General features: G+C 35.9%; 1 protein-coding gene across 2 annotated transcripts in view; it reads left to right on the forward strand.

Moving 5' to 3' along the window:
- Positions 1 to 17,752, forward strand: part of LARS2 (leucyl-tRNA synthetase 2, mitochondrial) — an 86,062-nt gene that overhangs the window by 26,016 nt on the left and 42,294 nt on the right. For both annotated transcript variants that reach the window (XM_027659358.1, XM_027659359.1), the window contains exons 7-9: positions 3,109 to 3,252; positions 14,137 to 14,244; positions 15,744 to 15,903. In XM_027659358.1, coding sequence (XP_027515159.1) covers positions 3,109 to 3,252; positions 14,137 to 14,244; positions 15,744 to 15,903 — 412 coding nt within the window. The remainder of the gene's footprint in view (positions 1 to 3,108; positions 3,253 to 14,136; positions 14,245 to 15,743; positions 15,904 to 17,752) is intronic.

Here is a 17,752-nt window from a genome sequence, read left to right on the forward strand (position 1 = left end):
AAATCAGAAGTGTTTATTGTCAGAGATTTGCATTGAAGTGCAGGATCAGAATATAGCTTTTATTAGTTTGTTTCCTGGCTTTAATATATAATTTTCTATAGATCTTAACTTCCCTCATGAAAATATATGACATTGTGATCATTAGGAGTCTCTTCAGCTGTGAGATTATTTATCTGTATGACATTAATGTGATACTGTCTCAGAACTGATGGGATTGGATATGACAACTGGAGATTGGGTGCATAGCTGTCCTATTCCTGAACCCTATTTGTGATCTCTAAAGTGTTACAGAAGAACTGGATACCATAAGACTATCACAACTGTTTATCTGCTAGCAGTACATTAAGAAATTATAATATTTTATAAATAGCATGTATCAGACTATCTGAAAAGTGAAGGGTTCAGTTAATTGCTTAAGTAGGAGGTAAAACAAAGATGTTAAATGAGTAGTCCAAAGAACTCACTGCATAGCCAAGGCAATGCAGTTCCAAAATACCTGAACAGCTGCACTTAAACAAAGTAGCAATTTAGTGAATGTTTCTAACTTAAAATGGGAACTAAGATTTCTTAAATACGATTTGATATTTCATTTGTATTTTATAGAAACCAGGAAACCACATAGGATATAATTAGGGATGTACTCTAATTATTCTCTGAACCCAGGGAAAGAGACTGATGGTAAAAAGTAGCGTTTAAGATGGCAGGGTGTTACTGAGCTACTTCTCCCATTTGCATAGGTGAGATGTACTCAGAGATCTTAAATGATAACCAGCAAAAAACCTCAATATGTGATATGTACTAACATGCTGGATTTGGTTGGGTTTTTTTTTTTTCTTGTGTAATCATTTTAGTTTGTAATAAAAAAAAATTAAACCCTTGTCTTTGCCGTAACAAATATATTTTTATATGTAAATTTGTTTGCTTGACAAGTGACCCCAAGTGAATCTGAAAAGCACAAGGTTTGCTGCTTCATTCCAAGCAGTGATGATATACAAAATAAATTTTTCATGTAGGCTCCAAGTACTGCGGGATCCTGGAGGTGTTTGGGTACCAGTGATTGAATCTGCTTCCAACTTCCATCTGCTTTCAAGTCAGGGATCAGTTTGAGGACTTAAATCAGCATCTGTCAACCTGTAGGGGATATAATCTCTGGTGGATATGAACCAGTTGCTTTTTGGCAGGAAACAGATGGCAGAGAGAACCCATAACCCTGGGTCTCTTCGAATAGTCGTATATACTTAAAGCATAAATTTATCTCATGTTGTCAGTTTATCTGCAATATATATTAAGGAGTACTTTTGCACAGCTTTAAGTCTCCTTTATTACAATTTCATTTTGGTTACAATAACTCATAGCCTTACTGTGACAATAAGAAGAAGACAAGTAGAGCGTTAGCCTAGTTAACACTCCATGCCAAGGAGTCTGTGTGTCTGACCAGAAATTACCCTGGCAGGGAGACACAGACTCAGTATGTCCAGGAGCTGCAATTATGGAGGATTAACAATGTCTGTCTGGGTGCTACAGCATTCATAGAGGACACCTTTATTCACCATAGCAAAATCCTCTTTCTTTTTCCTGCAGTACTGATCTAGTCAATATACTGTAGAGAATATTGACCTGGCCAGAAGTAGATGTCTCACTGAGGATAATACCTGCCCTGACTCTGTGATTTTGATTAGACACCTGTAATCTGTAGTGGACCCAGAGACACCAAGCCCAGAGATATTCATGCTGTAGATACCTGAAGTTGAATGAGACAAATCCTGTCTTAAAAGCATGTGGTCTATATTGGCATAGTGAGGAGACTGAAATTATTGGTATGCTCTGTATGCTCTTGCATTGTGCTTTCTTTGTGTAGATGATTTTCAGCAGCTTCCTGAGGTCATGGTTTCAGAGGCTGTCATTGTCAAGAAGTTGCCTTTGTGAGGTATAAGTAGGAGCTAAAGATTTGATTTATTAACCAAGTTCTAGATATTAGTCAAAAGTCTGTGAGAGATGGAAGGAACAAAATGTAACTTTAAAAATTCAAAGACAAGACCTTTCAGCTACTGATTTCTTAAATGGACACTTCAGAAGATGATCGATGATAGATAAAATGTAACATGAACAATATGAGGACAGTGATTAGTTTTTGATTGAGATACTAAGTCCTCCTCATCCCAAAAAATGCATTTGAGATTTTCAAAAGATCAAAATACATCAAAAGATGTATTAGAACTCTATGGAGCTACTGTTTTTCAGTCAGTCTGATTTAGCTCAAATACTAAATAACACTCAATATACTGGATTACTCTTCTTTATTGCTTTGATTATAGTTTTTTTTCTCTTACTTTCTCTTCATTTTTTCAATTTAATATCTAGCATTTAGCAACACTTTTGGAATGACTGGTAGGATTCTTTTGTGATCTTAGATCCTTTATGATGAGTGATCAGGTAAATTGTTGAACACTGGGGAGGAGAGAGATTTTGATTTTTGCTCCCTCCCCAGTATATTATGTCTGGTATCTCAATTAACCCTCAAAAAACAAGGTTTGTAGAGTTGAACACTAAGATTTATTTCACTTTGATGCATTTGTGTTGAGAAGGAAAGGTGATTCAAAAAGTAATTCACACAGCAGACAGAAGTTATGTGCAGATAATATCAACTCTTTCACTTGAAACATAGTTGACCATTATATTACTTCTTTGTGATTCTGTCCTCTCAAAGTGGACATCCTTTTTTATTCATCTCCCTCAGTCTGACTCAACACTTTTGGATTAGTAGTGAAGAGCTTTTAAGCATCAGACTATGTCATTTGCATTATAGTCAATCGGAACACTTACTTATTTAACAGCCAAGCAGTCAAGTGTCAGCCTCTCCTGCTAGCTGGATCAGTCTAGAAAAATGCTGCCAACTGCATTCTTGGGTCTTTTGAGTTCTGAGAAGATGAATATTCAACACATCTTCAGCTGAATCCATGTTGCTGATTCAAATGGATGCTATAAAAATGTAGAAAACTCAGGGGTCCAAGGTATACTTCTAGAAAATTCTTTTGGTATCTGGAAAGTAAGATTCTATTTTTTAAATAGCTGCTGAAAATGTTTTTTTCTTCCTGTAACTTTTTTTAGGCCTTGGTAAATTGGGATCCAGTGGATCAGACTGTTCTAGCTAATGAACAGGTGGATGACAATGGTTGCTCATGGCGTTCAGGAGCAAAAGTGGAACAGAAATACCTCAAACAGTGGTTTATCAAAACGACTGCTTATGCAAAGGTATGAGAATGCAGCTTTTGGAAATGATGGTAGCACTTAAGGAGGTGAATTTTCATCCAGAAATATTAATCAAACTGAATGCGGTCCTTTACATCTGCATGTTTGTGTAATATATAATTGCATAATAATATATGTGACCCATCCCTGTGTATGTGTGTATATAAAAATTATTATCCCAGAAATCTTTCTGTTCACCTCTTGAAGATTCTAAATAATTGGTGTGGGATTAAATTTTGAAGAAATCAAAAAGTATAAATTAGAGGTGAATGAATGAATTCTGAATTCGCACAATGACGATATTTACCAAGTGCTTTTCTGTATATTTTGAGTGTAAAGCTGTGCAGTCTTTAGAAATAGAAAATTGTTTGTCTAGTTGGCCTATTGGACCCATGGGCTTGGCACACAGCCTATCACCCAGCATTCATTTCCATCTGTGTTTGAACCATAGTTCTCTATACTTAACTTCTCTTTATTGAAGATTCATCTGGACCTGCTATTTTACTTCACTTCATAGTGTACTCTGTTTGATAATCTGTAATTCCAAAAGTATAGTTTCAAGTTATTTAAATATTTCTTTTTTTGTTCTGAGCTCAAATTTTGATTGTAGTGGGACAGTATAACTTACACACCTATGAATTCTTCAACAAAAGTTTTGGCTTTATGCTCTCTGAGAGGAAAGTATCGACTTCCTGTTTTGTCTAGGTGAAGCTTTTATTCCATCTGAGTATTTTGTGTATCAAGACTTCAAGTACAGATTGTGAAAGTTATTTCCAAGAAAATGTTAAAAATTCATCTTTGATCCTTTTCATGAGTCTTAGATTCAAGAAAATAAATTTCCACTCATCCGGGGAGAAGAATGTCTCACTCTAGGTCCATTCATAAAAAGGAGAAAAACTTTAGATATCCTGCATGGTGCTTTGATTCTTCATACACAGAGGTACTTGAGATGCATGTTTTCTGATTGTGCTGTCTGTTCTGGCAGTAAAGAGGGAACATTTGGTACAGCTGAAGGAAAAATGGATTTTGTCTGCACAATCACAAAATGATCACAGTGTTCTGAGCTTTTTTTCTGTACCTTTGTCACCAGATTTCATGGTTTATGACCTTTGTGATATTTCAGTGTCTGCCCCGACTCACTTTTCCCTCAGTTTGAGGCTGGAGCTTCATTAGAGTTTCTGCCTTTACTGATATGTCTTTTGTCTATTATCTTTATAAAGGTCGTAAGAAGTAATGACTGGTATTTCTGGACTGTATCCATGCTTACACCAAATCACTTTTCTCTTATGTCCCTCTAAGAGACGTGAATCAGCCTTAAAGTTTTACTCATCACGACCAAAAGACAAGACTGAGGAGCTTTTCAGTAACCTTGAAAATACCCTTGGCTTACAGGATTATTGTCTCTTGCTCAATATTCATACTCTAGAAATGCTGTTACGGGAAAGACATCATCTCTTGGAATTATCACATCTCCAGCATGTCATTCCCCAATAAGTAGGCTCAGCAGATGATAAGGGACTTTTGCCTCCATGACACCCCCTCATCTTCACCCCAAAGATGTCACCTCAGGAGACTGCCATATCCTTTACCTACACGAAGGGTAAATGTGCAGGTGACCTTTTGCTCTTGAACACCTTAGTGGTATCATTAATGAGAGCTGCTCCTGCTTTTCATTTGGGGATGAACTTTTATATAAACCCCTACAAAATCTTAAAGCATTGCTACAGAGGACAGTTGAGTACTCTACGGATCTCTGTAAAGGTTTCCCAAAATTTTGTTCTGTTCATAGCTGGTATTCCTAGGGTCTATGCTAGCTGATACAACCAGATCCATGAATGATGCCATATTGCTTTGAGCTCAAGTGCTTTGGCAAGCATTGCTTTCATGTTCTCCCACTTCTTGTACAGTGACAGATGCTACCAAGTGCTGGCAGGTGGTTTGGATTTTCCTTTTTACTCACCCTCCACTGACTCCCATTTTTTGTTGCTATAGTTCTGGCACACTTTCAGTCTCACTGTGCTTCTTCTGGCAAGGGCTTTAAACATTTGGTTGTAGAGGGAGAAATATTACTTTTTTTTTAATTGCCAAACCTTCAAATAAGAAGAGCAGATTACCAGGCTCTGCTATACTAAGTCAAATATCTGATATTAGAAGGATTTCATTCTTGGAAGGTTAGAACAAATGAATTCCCTTTTTTTTGTACTTTTTTTTCTTCTTTTAAATTACAAGAGATTAGATAACATAGCATGTTGTGTCTTACTTTCTGAAGAAGACTGTTCTGGCTATACAGCGCTGGATGCCAATGAACTGCAAGCCACAACTAGACAATCCCTCAGAGGGAGACTGTATCTGAGCTAATACTGGTCAAGTCTTTCAATCTCTTAGAAACTGTATGCCCACATTGACATAATCAGGAAGCTTCACAACAGCATTTTGACAGAAGCCAAATAATAGATCTTAAATGCTACAACTTTGGCTCCTCTTTCCACTAATTATCCTTAAAACTTAACTTTGCACACATTTCTTCATTCCTTGTGGTAGTTACCATAGTACTTTTCAAGGAGGGGTGAGAGCCATGAGTCCTTGCTTCCAAATATGTTTCTTTTGTTTACTTTTTCTTTGGATTCAGGCTGTTGACAGTTGATCTGAATCCATATTGTCCTACACTGTTGAACACTATGGTTACAGCAATCACTTTTCCTAGCCTACTCCTTAAACCTTCTTCCCCAGCTGTTTTCAAAAGCCCTTGCCAGGAGCCCGGGCTTTGAGAGGGAGATGTTCATTTACCTTTATTGTTTATAGAGCCTTTCATCTTGCAGTGGAGGGTTCAGATTTTACAGAGGTAGTCCTAGTAGGTGTGAAGAATAGAGACATCTCCTTAACTTCAAAAAGTTAAAGATCTTTCATCACTAGTAAGATTTCAGGATGATAGCATTAGTGGTGATGATACCTTCACTTCAACAGGGTGCCTTATTTCATGTCTTCTGATTTTTGATTTCCATAAAGAGATTTTCCTGGCTTACATAATGGACCAGAACCACTACCAGTACAACTTCCTTTTCCTGAAATTCTTCGCAGTTCAGAGACTTCTGATATTTGTGCTTCTAATGATAAATAAATACATTTAGGTTCTTTATGGATCTTGCTTCCCTTTTTTTTTGGTTGTTTGGGGCTCACCATGAATATGTGTATAGTAACTCCACTGCAATTATTTTTAGGTTCCTGAAGGCTCAGGATGCTACGCTAGTAGAGAGCATTTATATCCAAGCTGAGCTTATATGGTGAAGGTTACTTATCATAAGCCATATGCCAGAAGGGAAGTCTGAGAAGACATTATAAAGATCTGTGGTGGGCCTAAGGATTTCAAATTCACAGTTGACATTTTTTTGCAATAAAACACTAGTAGAAATAGAAGTTTGCCCTCCCACAACTTGTCTGGCCCTGAGCTCTTTATTCCCTATTTCTGAGTCAATTACCTGTTGAACAACTTTTGTCCAGTTCTACTTCTTTAGAAGGTGTCCAGAAGGTTGACATGGTGTCAGATTAGCATGGTCAAAATCATTCGGTATTTTCTCACAGGTTGGACAAGTTCATGGGCACAGAGCAGATTCAATCCTTCTTGTGCAAGATGCTTTTCCTAAGTTTGGGGAAAAAGTAGGGAGCTAAGTGGATCAGGCTCTCAGTGAGAGAGAGGCTCTCAGCCTAGTTTTCTGTTAACCACTGAATTTTAACTACTTTTTATTTTGAAATTAAAAAATGAGAAGGCACAAAGAGATCTGATAGTAATTTAATCCTTGCACCTTTTGGGGAAGATATGTATTTTTTCCCATTTTGGCTACTTTCAGACTTAGAGGTTTAGTAATTTATGAGTGTCCCACTCATCTTTCTACAGGGAGGCCTTTGTCTGCTTTTGGTGTATCATGGGGAAAGCCATTTGATTCTGGTCACCTTTTGCTTGCACCTTTTTTGGTGACTAATATTTTTTCTGAAATTTTACAGAAATTCAAGACCAAACATCAGAAAGTTCCACCTTCTTTGCCCTTTTTCTGGAACAAGGCTTTCTGCAGATTTGTTCCCTATTCCTTCTCAAAGTTACACTTGAGTTTTCTGTAAGTTGACATAGCAAGAAAGTATGTTGGAAAATATCTTTACTTCTGGTAACTCGCTCCTCTCCTGTGTAAGAGGAAAATATAACTCTTTCATAACCTTTTTTTATAGACAAAGTCCATTAAGAGATATTTAATTAATCTACTATCCCTTAATTCATCATGCAAATTACCAGCTAGCAATAATGGCTGAATGTGTATGGATATAACTTATTTTCTACTTGGAACATCCACCAATTATTTTGTTGTAACTATTCAGCCTATTTATGCTGTATATTGATAATCTTTGTAGTCATCCGTGTTTCTCTCATTCGCCCATTTATCATTTGATGTTTTCTGTGTGTTTCACAACCTTAATAAAAATAAAAACTAGTCAGAGTAATCTTCATCTACAGTGCTTCAAATAACAACAAGGAATTACATGATCAGTAATGGGCTGTGAAGTCATGTGTGTTACAAGAGTCAGTGTTTCATTCCTACACACACTATTTTTCAGATTTCTGTTCTGTCAAGAGGAATCATCTGTGGATTTGCTTTGATTTCTTTATTGTTACTGCACCAGTTCATATTCCTTTCTTGCAATAAAAAATGCAAACAAAGCAGTGTTGGCTCACATGGCAATTTACTATCAGCAATGAATATTTTTCAAAGAGCAAAAATATTGACCATGCTTTTAAATGCTTAGCAGAAAGATTTTGGTTATGTAAAGTCATAAAGTAATCACGACCCATTTTTTAAACTGTAGAGTACATACAAAATGGTCTAGCAGCTTTTATGGATTTTTAAAGAACATTTTAATTGTAATTTTTCTTTTGACAGATTTCTTTGATGAAAGTGTAATGCCTATGCCTTAACTGATGGCATTATTATTCAAATTGTTGTCTGTGCATTTAAGATGTTTAAGCTAAAACATTTAGTTGCTATGGTTACTGAGCTGAATCTGTAGGCAGTTTCATCAGAAAATTTATCTGTAAATGTTAGTATTTTCTGGGTGTACCTGTAAGTTGCTGTTATGGTTTTTTTCATGCGTGGTCAGCTGAGTCCTCAAATCAGAATCAGTAAAGTTAGTCTTATTATAGTCTCTGTTCTTCTGTTTTAACATATTTTACTTTACAAAAATCACCCAAATAACTGGTAAATAATCTTTTCTTGAAGAAAAGTAAATAGAAACAACTTTAAAACTTCAAGTTTTACCTTAACTCATCTCCCTTTTTTGTACAGCCTAGCATGTTTAATTCAAATACTGGGGAACATAACAGGACCAACAAAATTATGCTGTTGTAATTTACAGTTGCCATACAGATAAGTAGTACCCTTTTGTAGATAATTTTTTTGTACAGACATTTAGAGACAAAGCTGTCTCATATTCTATGGAGTGGAGGAACATAGGTGTTGGGCATGGTTGCTGACTCTGGGGGGGCAACAGAAGAAATGATCCGCCAGTTCTTCTCCAGCTTTTCTCTGGCTTTGTGCTGCATCTGGTCTGAATAGATTTGGAATTATTTAATGTAATTGTGTTTTGCTTGATATTTTTTATTTTCTATTTTAATTCTTAGATACTGGGCAAAACAGTAATGAAATGCAATGAAACAGAAGTACCGCATTTAAGGATTTTAAGAGTCTTGTCAGTGCTTAGGCTTTTTCATAGCATGAGGTCATGCTTCATCACTGAAGAGAACTGAAATGCTGGCTGGTTAGTTTTTCATTCTTTATGTGTGATTTTTTTCATTTCCTACTCTTGGTATCTAGCTCACAGGTGTCTTCTTCCAACAGAACATAAACCTTGCATTGAAACTCTTCCTCTTGAGTCAGGCTGAGAGCTCTCTTCTGGACAGGGACCAAGAGCACTGCCTCCTCATCTTGCTTAGCACTTCGTTAATAAAAAATGACACCTATTTTGTCAGCTTGGCAAGACAGTAAGTTGTTTGTGGATATCCAGACCAGGCTGGTCTTCTCACCTTTGTTTAAACACAGCATCTCATTTAATGACACAGCAATATCATCAAATCAATTTGAATGGTATTGAATTCCTCTTGGTATAAGGTTAATCAAAGCAGTGAATGCTTTGTACTACTAAAAATGATAACAAATATTTTTAAAGAGCTTTGATACTTATGGAATCAATTACTCATCACGAAGATACACTTCATTGTATTGGAAAGTTAGTATCTTCACTTTGGTAATTTAAGCAGAGAATAGCCCTGAAGAGCAAATCTGGAGAATAATGATGGCTTTACTTTGTGCTTTTGAAGAATCATTGATTTGCCTCACTTCTGCATAATCAAACCATAGGTGTTTGTTGCCCATAAATTTTAGGGTAAAGAAATGGGAAAACTGCTGACAGTCCAGACATTTATGAGAAAAAATTTGAAGTATAAACGGTATCTGTGTTATTGCTTCTATTTAATGTATGTTATCAATATTCTTCACACATGGGAAATAAAAGTCAAGAGTGACCTACAATAGTACAGACAGAAAATACTGAAGGAAAAAAAGTAATAAAACGTGAAGAGATTAAATAGGAGCAGAAGCTGTGCCACATAATCACGGTTGGAACTGTGCAATAGAGTGCAAAATAAAACAGTGGGCAGCCTAACTTTAATTTCGTCTACTTTAGTTAATATATTAAGTTATATTAAACGATTTCATGACTTTAGTTAATATATTAAGTTGTATTAAACGATTTCATGTAATCTTTATTTTAATGTTTGGTTACTCCTTTGGGAGTTTGATCAAATGAAGTGAAGAATTTAATTTTGATCCAAACAGAGCTTCGATATTTATTTGACTCTTCCTCAGGAAAAAAGCTTTTTAATTTTATTGTAATTCAGCAGAATGCAATTTTATTTTGCTAATGAATTGAATTCTTTTGAAATGCAACGTTTTGCTGACCTTTTTATTTTAGTCTTGTTTTCTTGCGAATGTGTCAACTTCATTTAAGTGTCTTCATTGAAAAAAGAGTATACATTTGACTTTATAGCTTATATTTAGATTTTTCACTTTATTTCATTTACTATTACAGAGGCATTGAAGTACTCTCAGCAAGTATGAAATCATAGCAAGTATTGATCTACTAAAAATTTTAGTTCACAAAGTCAGAGATTGAATTTTTTAGATGCTCAGCAGAATCCTCCGTCTTGGAACTACAAGCAGCGGTTTTATGGACCCTTTTTTGCCTGAAGATTGCTTAACTGAAGTTCTGTTTCTGTCATAACTTTCAGCAGACTAGACAGCTTGATATGTGAGATCAGTTTTCCACATGCAAATGCGTTACTTCTAGTTTCAGACTTGGTCATCATTGTCTGCGATGAAATTTCAGTGAACTCATCTTGATTTTGTGACTTTCTGATCATCTGAGTTGGTTGACTTTCATCTTTTAACTGTGCCAGAATTTTCTGTATGTTCTGAAAGAGTAAAGCAGTCCTGTGAAACATTAGTTTATCCTGAATCTTCATCTTCTCCAGGTATTAGAGCCTCAAAGTCATTCTCATCCCTTAACATAGCTTTGATTTCTTTGGCTTTTTCCTAAGCCTGTCTATCTTTAGATCTGAAAGACTGCCAAAATGTATTTATGCTATTCCCCAACTTGTGTTTAATTAAGATGGGAGTAATTTCTTCTGTAATTAGACATTTGCATTTGAAGTTTTCTTGTCTCTTCCTGAGTAATGAAAAATGAAAGCAGAAGGACCTTGCTACCTAATATTTCCAAATTTCTCACTATGAAGTCATCATCAGAAATTTGAAAATTGAGTTTATTTGATAATCTTATCACTCTCTGCTTACTGGATCGTAATGTTGCTGCTGTTATTTGGCCCCTCCAGAATCCAACGTGGTTTTACTTCAGTTTATTTTTCCTGCGTACTGGGAATCTTTTTGTTGATTGTCTTCTCTGTGTTAACAAACCTGGTTAATAAACTTGTGGCATGATAAATAGGAGTTATACATATGTCGTTAAGGATCAGAATTTTTGTTTAAGGGAACACATTAAGGGGTTAGAATGTAGCTTAGAGATCATCTCGTCCCAAGGCCTCTTACCATGGGCAGAGACACCTCCCACTAGACCAGGTGGCTCAAGGCTCCACCCAACCTGACCTTCAACATTGCCAGGGTTGGGAAATTGCAGAATTCATGGGGCTGCTTTAATGATTCAGATGATGTTCTACCAAACATGGCAGTGATTTTAAAAAAGAACATGGAAGCAAAATTCATGGAGTTAATATTTTGCTTTCCAAATGCTAGCTTGTGATAGTCAGGAATTTCTATGCCAGTGTTGGTCAAGAGTTTCATATATCCAAACAGTCTACATGCAATTCTTTTAAATTAATAATGGTTTTAACATATATTTATAGGTTTCTATTTTTGCAGGGTGTAGTGCAATTGGATTTGATAATGAATTTTTTTTAACGGGTTTTCCTTAAGCAATTTTTTAAAAGCTCCTAATTTGCATGGATGACTTTTGAATGTACAAGTGCATTCATGTGTGTAAGAATTAATGTTTCTCTACTTTTCTGCTAGTGAGTATCCTAGGTTAATTTACCATTCAGAAACACTTATTAACATGCTAGCAGTATGCACACACTATATTTTTTGCCTCTGTGACACTAGATAAAGTGTTTGTGGTTGACATGTTCACTTTCTGCTTCATCTACTATTTGTAGCCATTACAAGAAACCAAGGTAGTGCATTGAGCAGGAAGAACTGTGAAACATAATTCCATATTAAGATTTTTTAAGGTTTTTTTGTTTGCATTGGGGTTTTTTTGTATCACACTATACTACTGTTTATGTGCAAACTAAAATGTGAAGGGTTTGTGTTTGCAAACCCTGCTAGGCTGTGTCATCATGCAGAATAAGTTTAGTTATCTTCATTGAGGTGAAGTAAAGTTGGCTCTTACTGTATTTAGCTGCAGGAAGCGATTGCATTATCAAGAGAAGAACTGGGCAAAGTTAAACTGTAGCCTATAGCTTATAATAAGGCCAGTGAATTAGAGTAAAATCATTATCACACTGGTATTGATGAATCTCAGTGCGTTAATCCTGCAGTGAAAAAACATCTAGAAAGTTTTGCTGGCAAGCAGTTAAAGACTGTACAATTTCAGCAGAGCACATGCACATTTGGCTGCTTCTGCCAGCAAAGTATAGTGTAGATTTGAATGAATATCCAAACAGGAGGATTTATAAAAATGTACTAATGTGTCCAACCAGTTCTGCACGCATTGGCATAATTTCATTCTTTCTAAAATGCATAAAATTCTTGCAAAGAACATATCCAAGTATTGTGTATATACCTCTCTATATATATCTCTAGCTACTCATTACTCTTTGGTAGGTATATATATGTACATGGATGGTTCACAGCAGACAAAGCTCAGTACTTTCTGGAACATTACCATTAGTGAGAATATTGAGAACTTGGAATTCTCTGTGCTATAGTATGCTTGCAATTGTGAGCTAAAACGATTAAAGTTACAGTATGAAAAAAACCTCCTGCCATTCTTTTATTTATAAATCATCAATAAATCAGTTTGATTCTTAAAGATGTAGAAAGTAACAACAGTCCCAAGCGGTAGTGTGATGTTATGATTTACGAAGGACATACCTTTTGTTGTATTTTGAATGATAGATATACAACAGAGCAGTAACTAGAAAATAATTCTTACAGTATCTTTTATACATTTCATTTTGTAATTATTTAAGAATGCTATTAAAACACAACTTGAAACACGTTCTTGAAAAAGAGTGAATTCTACATTCACTAATTACCTAACTACCTACTGTTTAGCTGGAGCAGCATATAGTAGCTGCTGTCCATCCCTGCAGGTTGTTAGCAATTAATGGGATAATAAAGAGCTTGCACATTTGATGTTGGGCATCACAGCTGAAGGAGAAATTATTTAACATGTTGCCTTATTCTTAGATTTTAACTGTAATAGTTCAGCATATTCACCATCTGTCCGAGTGACTCATGCCTCTGGCTGTACTTCTGCCAAACTAAAGATTTTGGACAGTCATTGAGTATTCATAACAAAAATGTGAAGTGTTATGAAGTGAAAAATGAGATGAGCTATGAGTTATCTGTCCCTTTGTCTTCTCCTTTACTTTTTTATAGATTTCATTTATTAAAATCATACTGTTCAAATTGTTTAGACAAATATTAGTTGATTTGGAATAGTCTGTTACACTTCTATGCCACCCATCAGAAAGCACATAAATATATAGATATATCTCTTGTTGAGTATAAATATATGTAGAAGTATATGTTGACTGTTGGATATTATGGCTAGTGAAGGAGACACCACTTGATTTCTTCTCTGCTGCATAATATGGAATCATTTAGGTTGGAAAAGACCTTTGAGATCCTCAAGTCCAACCGGTAACCTAGCACTGCCAAGTCCATCATTAATCCCTGCCCCTAAGCACCATGTCTGTGGGTCTTTTAAATACCCTCAGAGATGGTCACTCAAGCACTTCCCTGGGCAGCCTGTTCCAATGTTTGACAACCCTTTCCATGAAGAAATTTTTCCTGATATCCAACCTAAACCTCCCCTGGCGCAACTTGAGGCCATTTCCTCTGGTACTGTCACTTGTTACTTGGGAGAAGAGGCCAACCCCACCTCACTACAACCTCCTTTCAGGTAGTTATAGAGAGTGATAAGGTCACTCCTGAGCCTCCTCTTCTACCAGCACCTTACCATTTTGCTGTTAGTTATAATTAAACCCATAGTATTAATTTGTATGCTTATAAAAGCTGAATGTCCTAATTATTTCTTTTATTGCTTTAGGCTATGTTTGATGCTTTGTCTGATCTCCCTGAGTGGTATGGTATTAAAGAAATGCAAGCAAATTGGATAGGTGACTGTGTTGGTTGCTCACTTGACTTTTTGCTGAAGGTAAGTCAGAAATTTCAATTAGCTTGGCCAGGCTAACTGTAACCCCTGAAATGCATGGTGAGAATTAATTTTCAGGTATCAAAAGCTTGAAACCTACTAAAGGTTATTATGTTATTCACGCCCAGAGCAGGACAGATTCCTGAAGAACACCACTTGTGGGTTGAAGAGATACTCCCTGCTATCCTCCTTAGGAAAGGGTTTGTGTGTTCAAACGGATGCAAATCGGCTGTGTGTATTTATGCCAAAATATGTGCCAGCTAATAAGCTTTCCTGGAAGCCAGGACATTTAGAGAACAGTGCCAGGAGAAATATAAACTGCGCAAGTCAGCTGGGATCTAGTTGGGCTTTTGCTCCTCTCTGCATGGCATCTTCTCTGTCAGACTCAGGCTGACCTCAGGCAACCTACTTTGCTTACATTTGTCGATTATTTCATTTACTATATACAATAATTAAAATAATGCAAACCACACCATTTGGTAGCGATGGAGCTACAAAGAAGTCTAGATGGAAAGAAAGAAGATGAAGAAAAAATAAACCTGAAGAAATTTATAATTATCTTCAGAAGGACTTCAGATTTTCCCATTTTTCTGAAGAGAGGCAAAAGGTTTCATTTATGTGATAGTGACAGAAGAGATTTTTTAGAGACTCTGATCGAATTTCAGCCCTTGTGCTTCAAAGCTTTATTGTGCTTATTTACTCTGCTCTAGCATTTTAAAAGTGACTTTTTATTTTAAAATACTGAATCTTTGGGAACTTCAAATTGAGACAGCTTAAACCTTCTAAATACCTCCGATTTGCACCAAGCTAGAAGATGTTTTTTTTATTTAGGTTGCTTTTATCAATTATTTCTGAAAATTTATATCAGTGCTTATTACAGAAAAATCTTCTAAGACCTCCGTACACACTTAGTTGACCTAAGATATAAACCTTGTTGATAGTTCCAGGTGGTAATTCTTAAGCAGTCTTTGAAGTTTATTACTCATTTTTATGTCCAATTGTTTTAATGTTGTGCCACCTTTTATTGTTTTATTTCTGTACATAAGTCACAGCATGGACTTCATCAGAGTGGTATGGTGGAAAGCCATATGGTAGCTGAAAAAATCTTAAATTCTCCTTAACTTTCAAAGGTAACATCTCATTTCAGTTTCCTGGAAACAGGGCATGCATATTAAAAGCGAATAGAAGGATTCCAGGTTGCTTAGCCAGGGATTGAATCTGGCTCAGTAGCACAATGCAATATTACATGTGAATTCAATATTATATTTTTATTGATATATTTGGATAAACTGAGGCAAGACTGTAAAGTAACTTCCTAAAGGCCTTAAAGTAAGTTTTGTCAAGGTTTGAGTCTGGAAAATTCCTATAGTGGGAATGTGTCTGGCTTCAATGTTCAGAACTGTGTATTTCTACAGGGTGGTGTAGACTCGTTAGTTGTGTAAAAAGGAAGGGGAATCTAAAACCACTGCACTTCCAGTGGGAATTTTTCTGCTCTTTTTCAGGTTAATGGTGAAGTAACAGGAGAGAAGCTAGCAGCTTACACCTATACGCCTGAAGCCATTTATGGAGCTTCCCATTTATATATCTTACCAACTCACAGACTGCTGCATGGTAATAGCAGTCTCAAGGAAGTCTTTCAGAAGGAGTTCATCGCAGGGAAAGGTGATATTTTTCTCATACTGCATTTTGTTGTAGAAGAGCAACAATTCTGGAGAATGATCTTTAGAGAATGTGTGTCAAGCTGAGCAGGAGCTGTTCCTGTTGAGAGGCAGCAGGTCTTTTGATTCTTGTTATATGTCACACAGTGTCACACCAGCCTGTCCTGGCTTCAGATGTGGTGAGAGCAGCTATGCTAGAATTCTTCTTTTTATAATGACTGTAATGCTTGTACCAGAAATGAATAGTCCAAATTTGACTGTGTCAGCCCATTGGAAAATCTCATGTCTGTATGGTAATTTGTCATTAGCACAAAGACAGCAGAACCAACTCTTGCACCAAGAATAATTCCTTCCTGTCACAGGGGATATAAAGAGAGCAATAGATCACGAATACATAGCAGAGTAATCACGGATGCATAGCAAAATACTGCTCTGTTGCGCAGATCCTTAGTTAATACAAGACTCTAATGGAGTGAATTTAGAGTATCCCTATTCATGACATATACAGGGGATACAAATAAGTGACAGTTGATACAAATAAGTGATAATTCTTTAATGTTGTTAACTGCATTCTGAAGGCTCCTACCACCATTTACACTAGGCCTACACTAGGCCTGTATTTAGCATCCATGGCCTAGTATTTTTTTGTTGTCTGGAAAACCTGAAAATTACCAGAGTAAATAGAATATATACTGAATATTTTTTATTTCTTCTTCAGGCTGGTGATCAATATTTTTTTTCTCCCCTTACTGGTAAAGATGAGGTCTCATTGTCTATATAACATCTGATGTCAACAGCAGTGAAGCAGGAATCTTGTGGGAAATTGTGTTGGTTGCACAGATCCTGCTTTTTTTTGAGTGCCTAATTTCTATAACCTTAAAAAGGTTTGCTTGCTAGTAGAAAAAAAAAAAACAGAGCCTGATTGTGTTGAGTATATAAAGCCCTTGTCTCAGAGGTAAGCAAAGCTTGGAGAATTTTGGAGAACAAATCTGCAGTTCTTGCAGTTGAGCCAAATGAAAGCACTAACTTCAGAAACTCACATCCATGCATGTGCCTGTACCTTGGTTTTTGTGCTTTAAGCCAAACCACATAAGTGCAATGTGCTTTTAATAAGGACAACAGTATATTTTTTATCTTGGTTTTTAAGTAGAAATACTTGTAAAAGCTTTTTTGTGTCTGTTACCAGTAAGTTAAACCTTTTGGTTGAGCTAAGTTAAGAAACTCTCAGCTGGGATAATGACGGCCATAAGTCCTCAAGAGGAACAATTCCAGAATCATAACTCTGCTGTTGTGTACTCCTGCTACTTGTAAATATGCTTCTATGCATTCTTCAGTTGAAATTGGCCAATATTTCTTACTATTTCTTGAGGCACAGACTCAAGGCACAGACTGGTATTTTCCAAAGAAGAGAACATAAAGGAGAGGAATTTCTACATGAACTTTCAGCTTTACATTTCAGCCATGGTACATAAGAAAGGCCAATGATGCCATTTAAATGAAAAGAAATTTTGGATGGGCTTGTAAAGAACTTATTTTCACATTAACCAAGATTTTTTAAAAAAATTCACCAGTAACATTACAATTTTTTATTTAATTAAGTATAATTGTTTTCTTTTCAATGGTGATAGTCTTGTAACTCCCTTTCTTCACTGTTTTCTCATTTAAATAATTAGATGTTTATATTTTTATATTTTAGAGCAGATTAAAAAAAGCTGTTTTCTCACAAAGTAACTGAAAATTCTAATACCTTTACTTCTGGAGTATCGGTCCATATTTTAGGCTATTATTGTTAAAATAGATGGGAGCAACCAGTTTTTAAACATTCAGTTTTTTGCCCAGAAAAATTTGTGTTA

This window comes from Corapipo altera, unplaced genomic scaffold (assembly GCF_003945725.1).
Source record: "Corapipo altera isolate COAL_440 unplaced genomic scaffold, ASM394572v1 44b, whole genome shotgun sequence".
NCBI classification, from domain to species: domain Eukaryota; kingdom Metazoa; phylum Chordata; class Aves; order Passeriformes; family Pipridae; genus Corapipo; species Corapipo altera.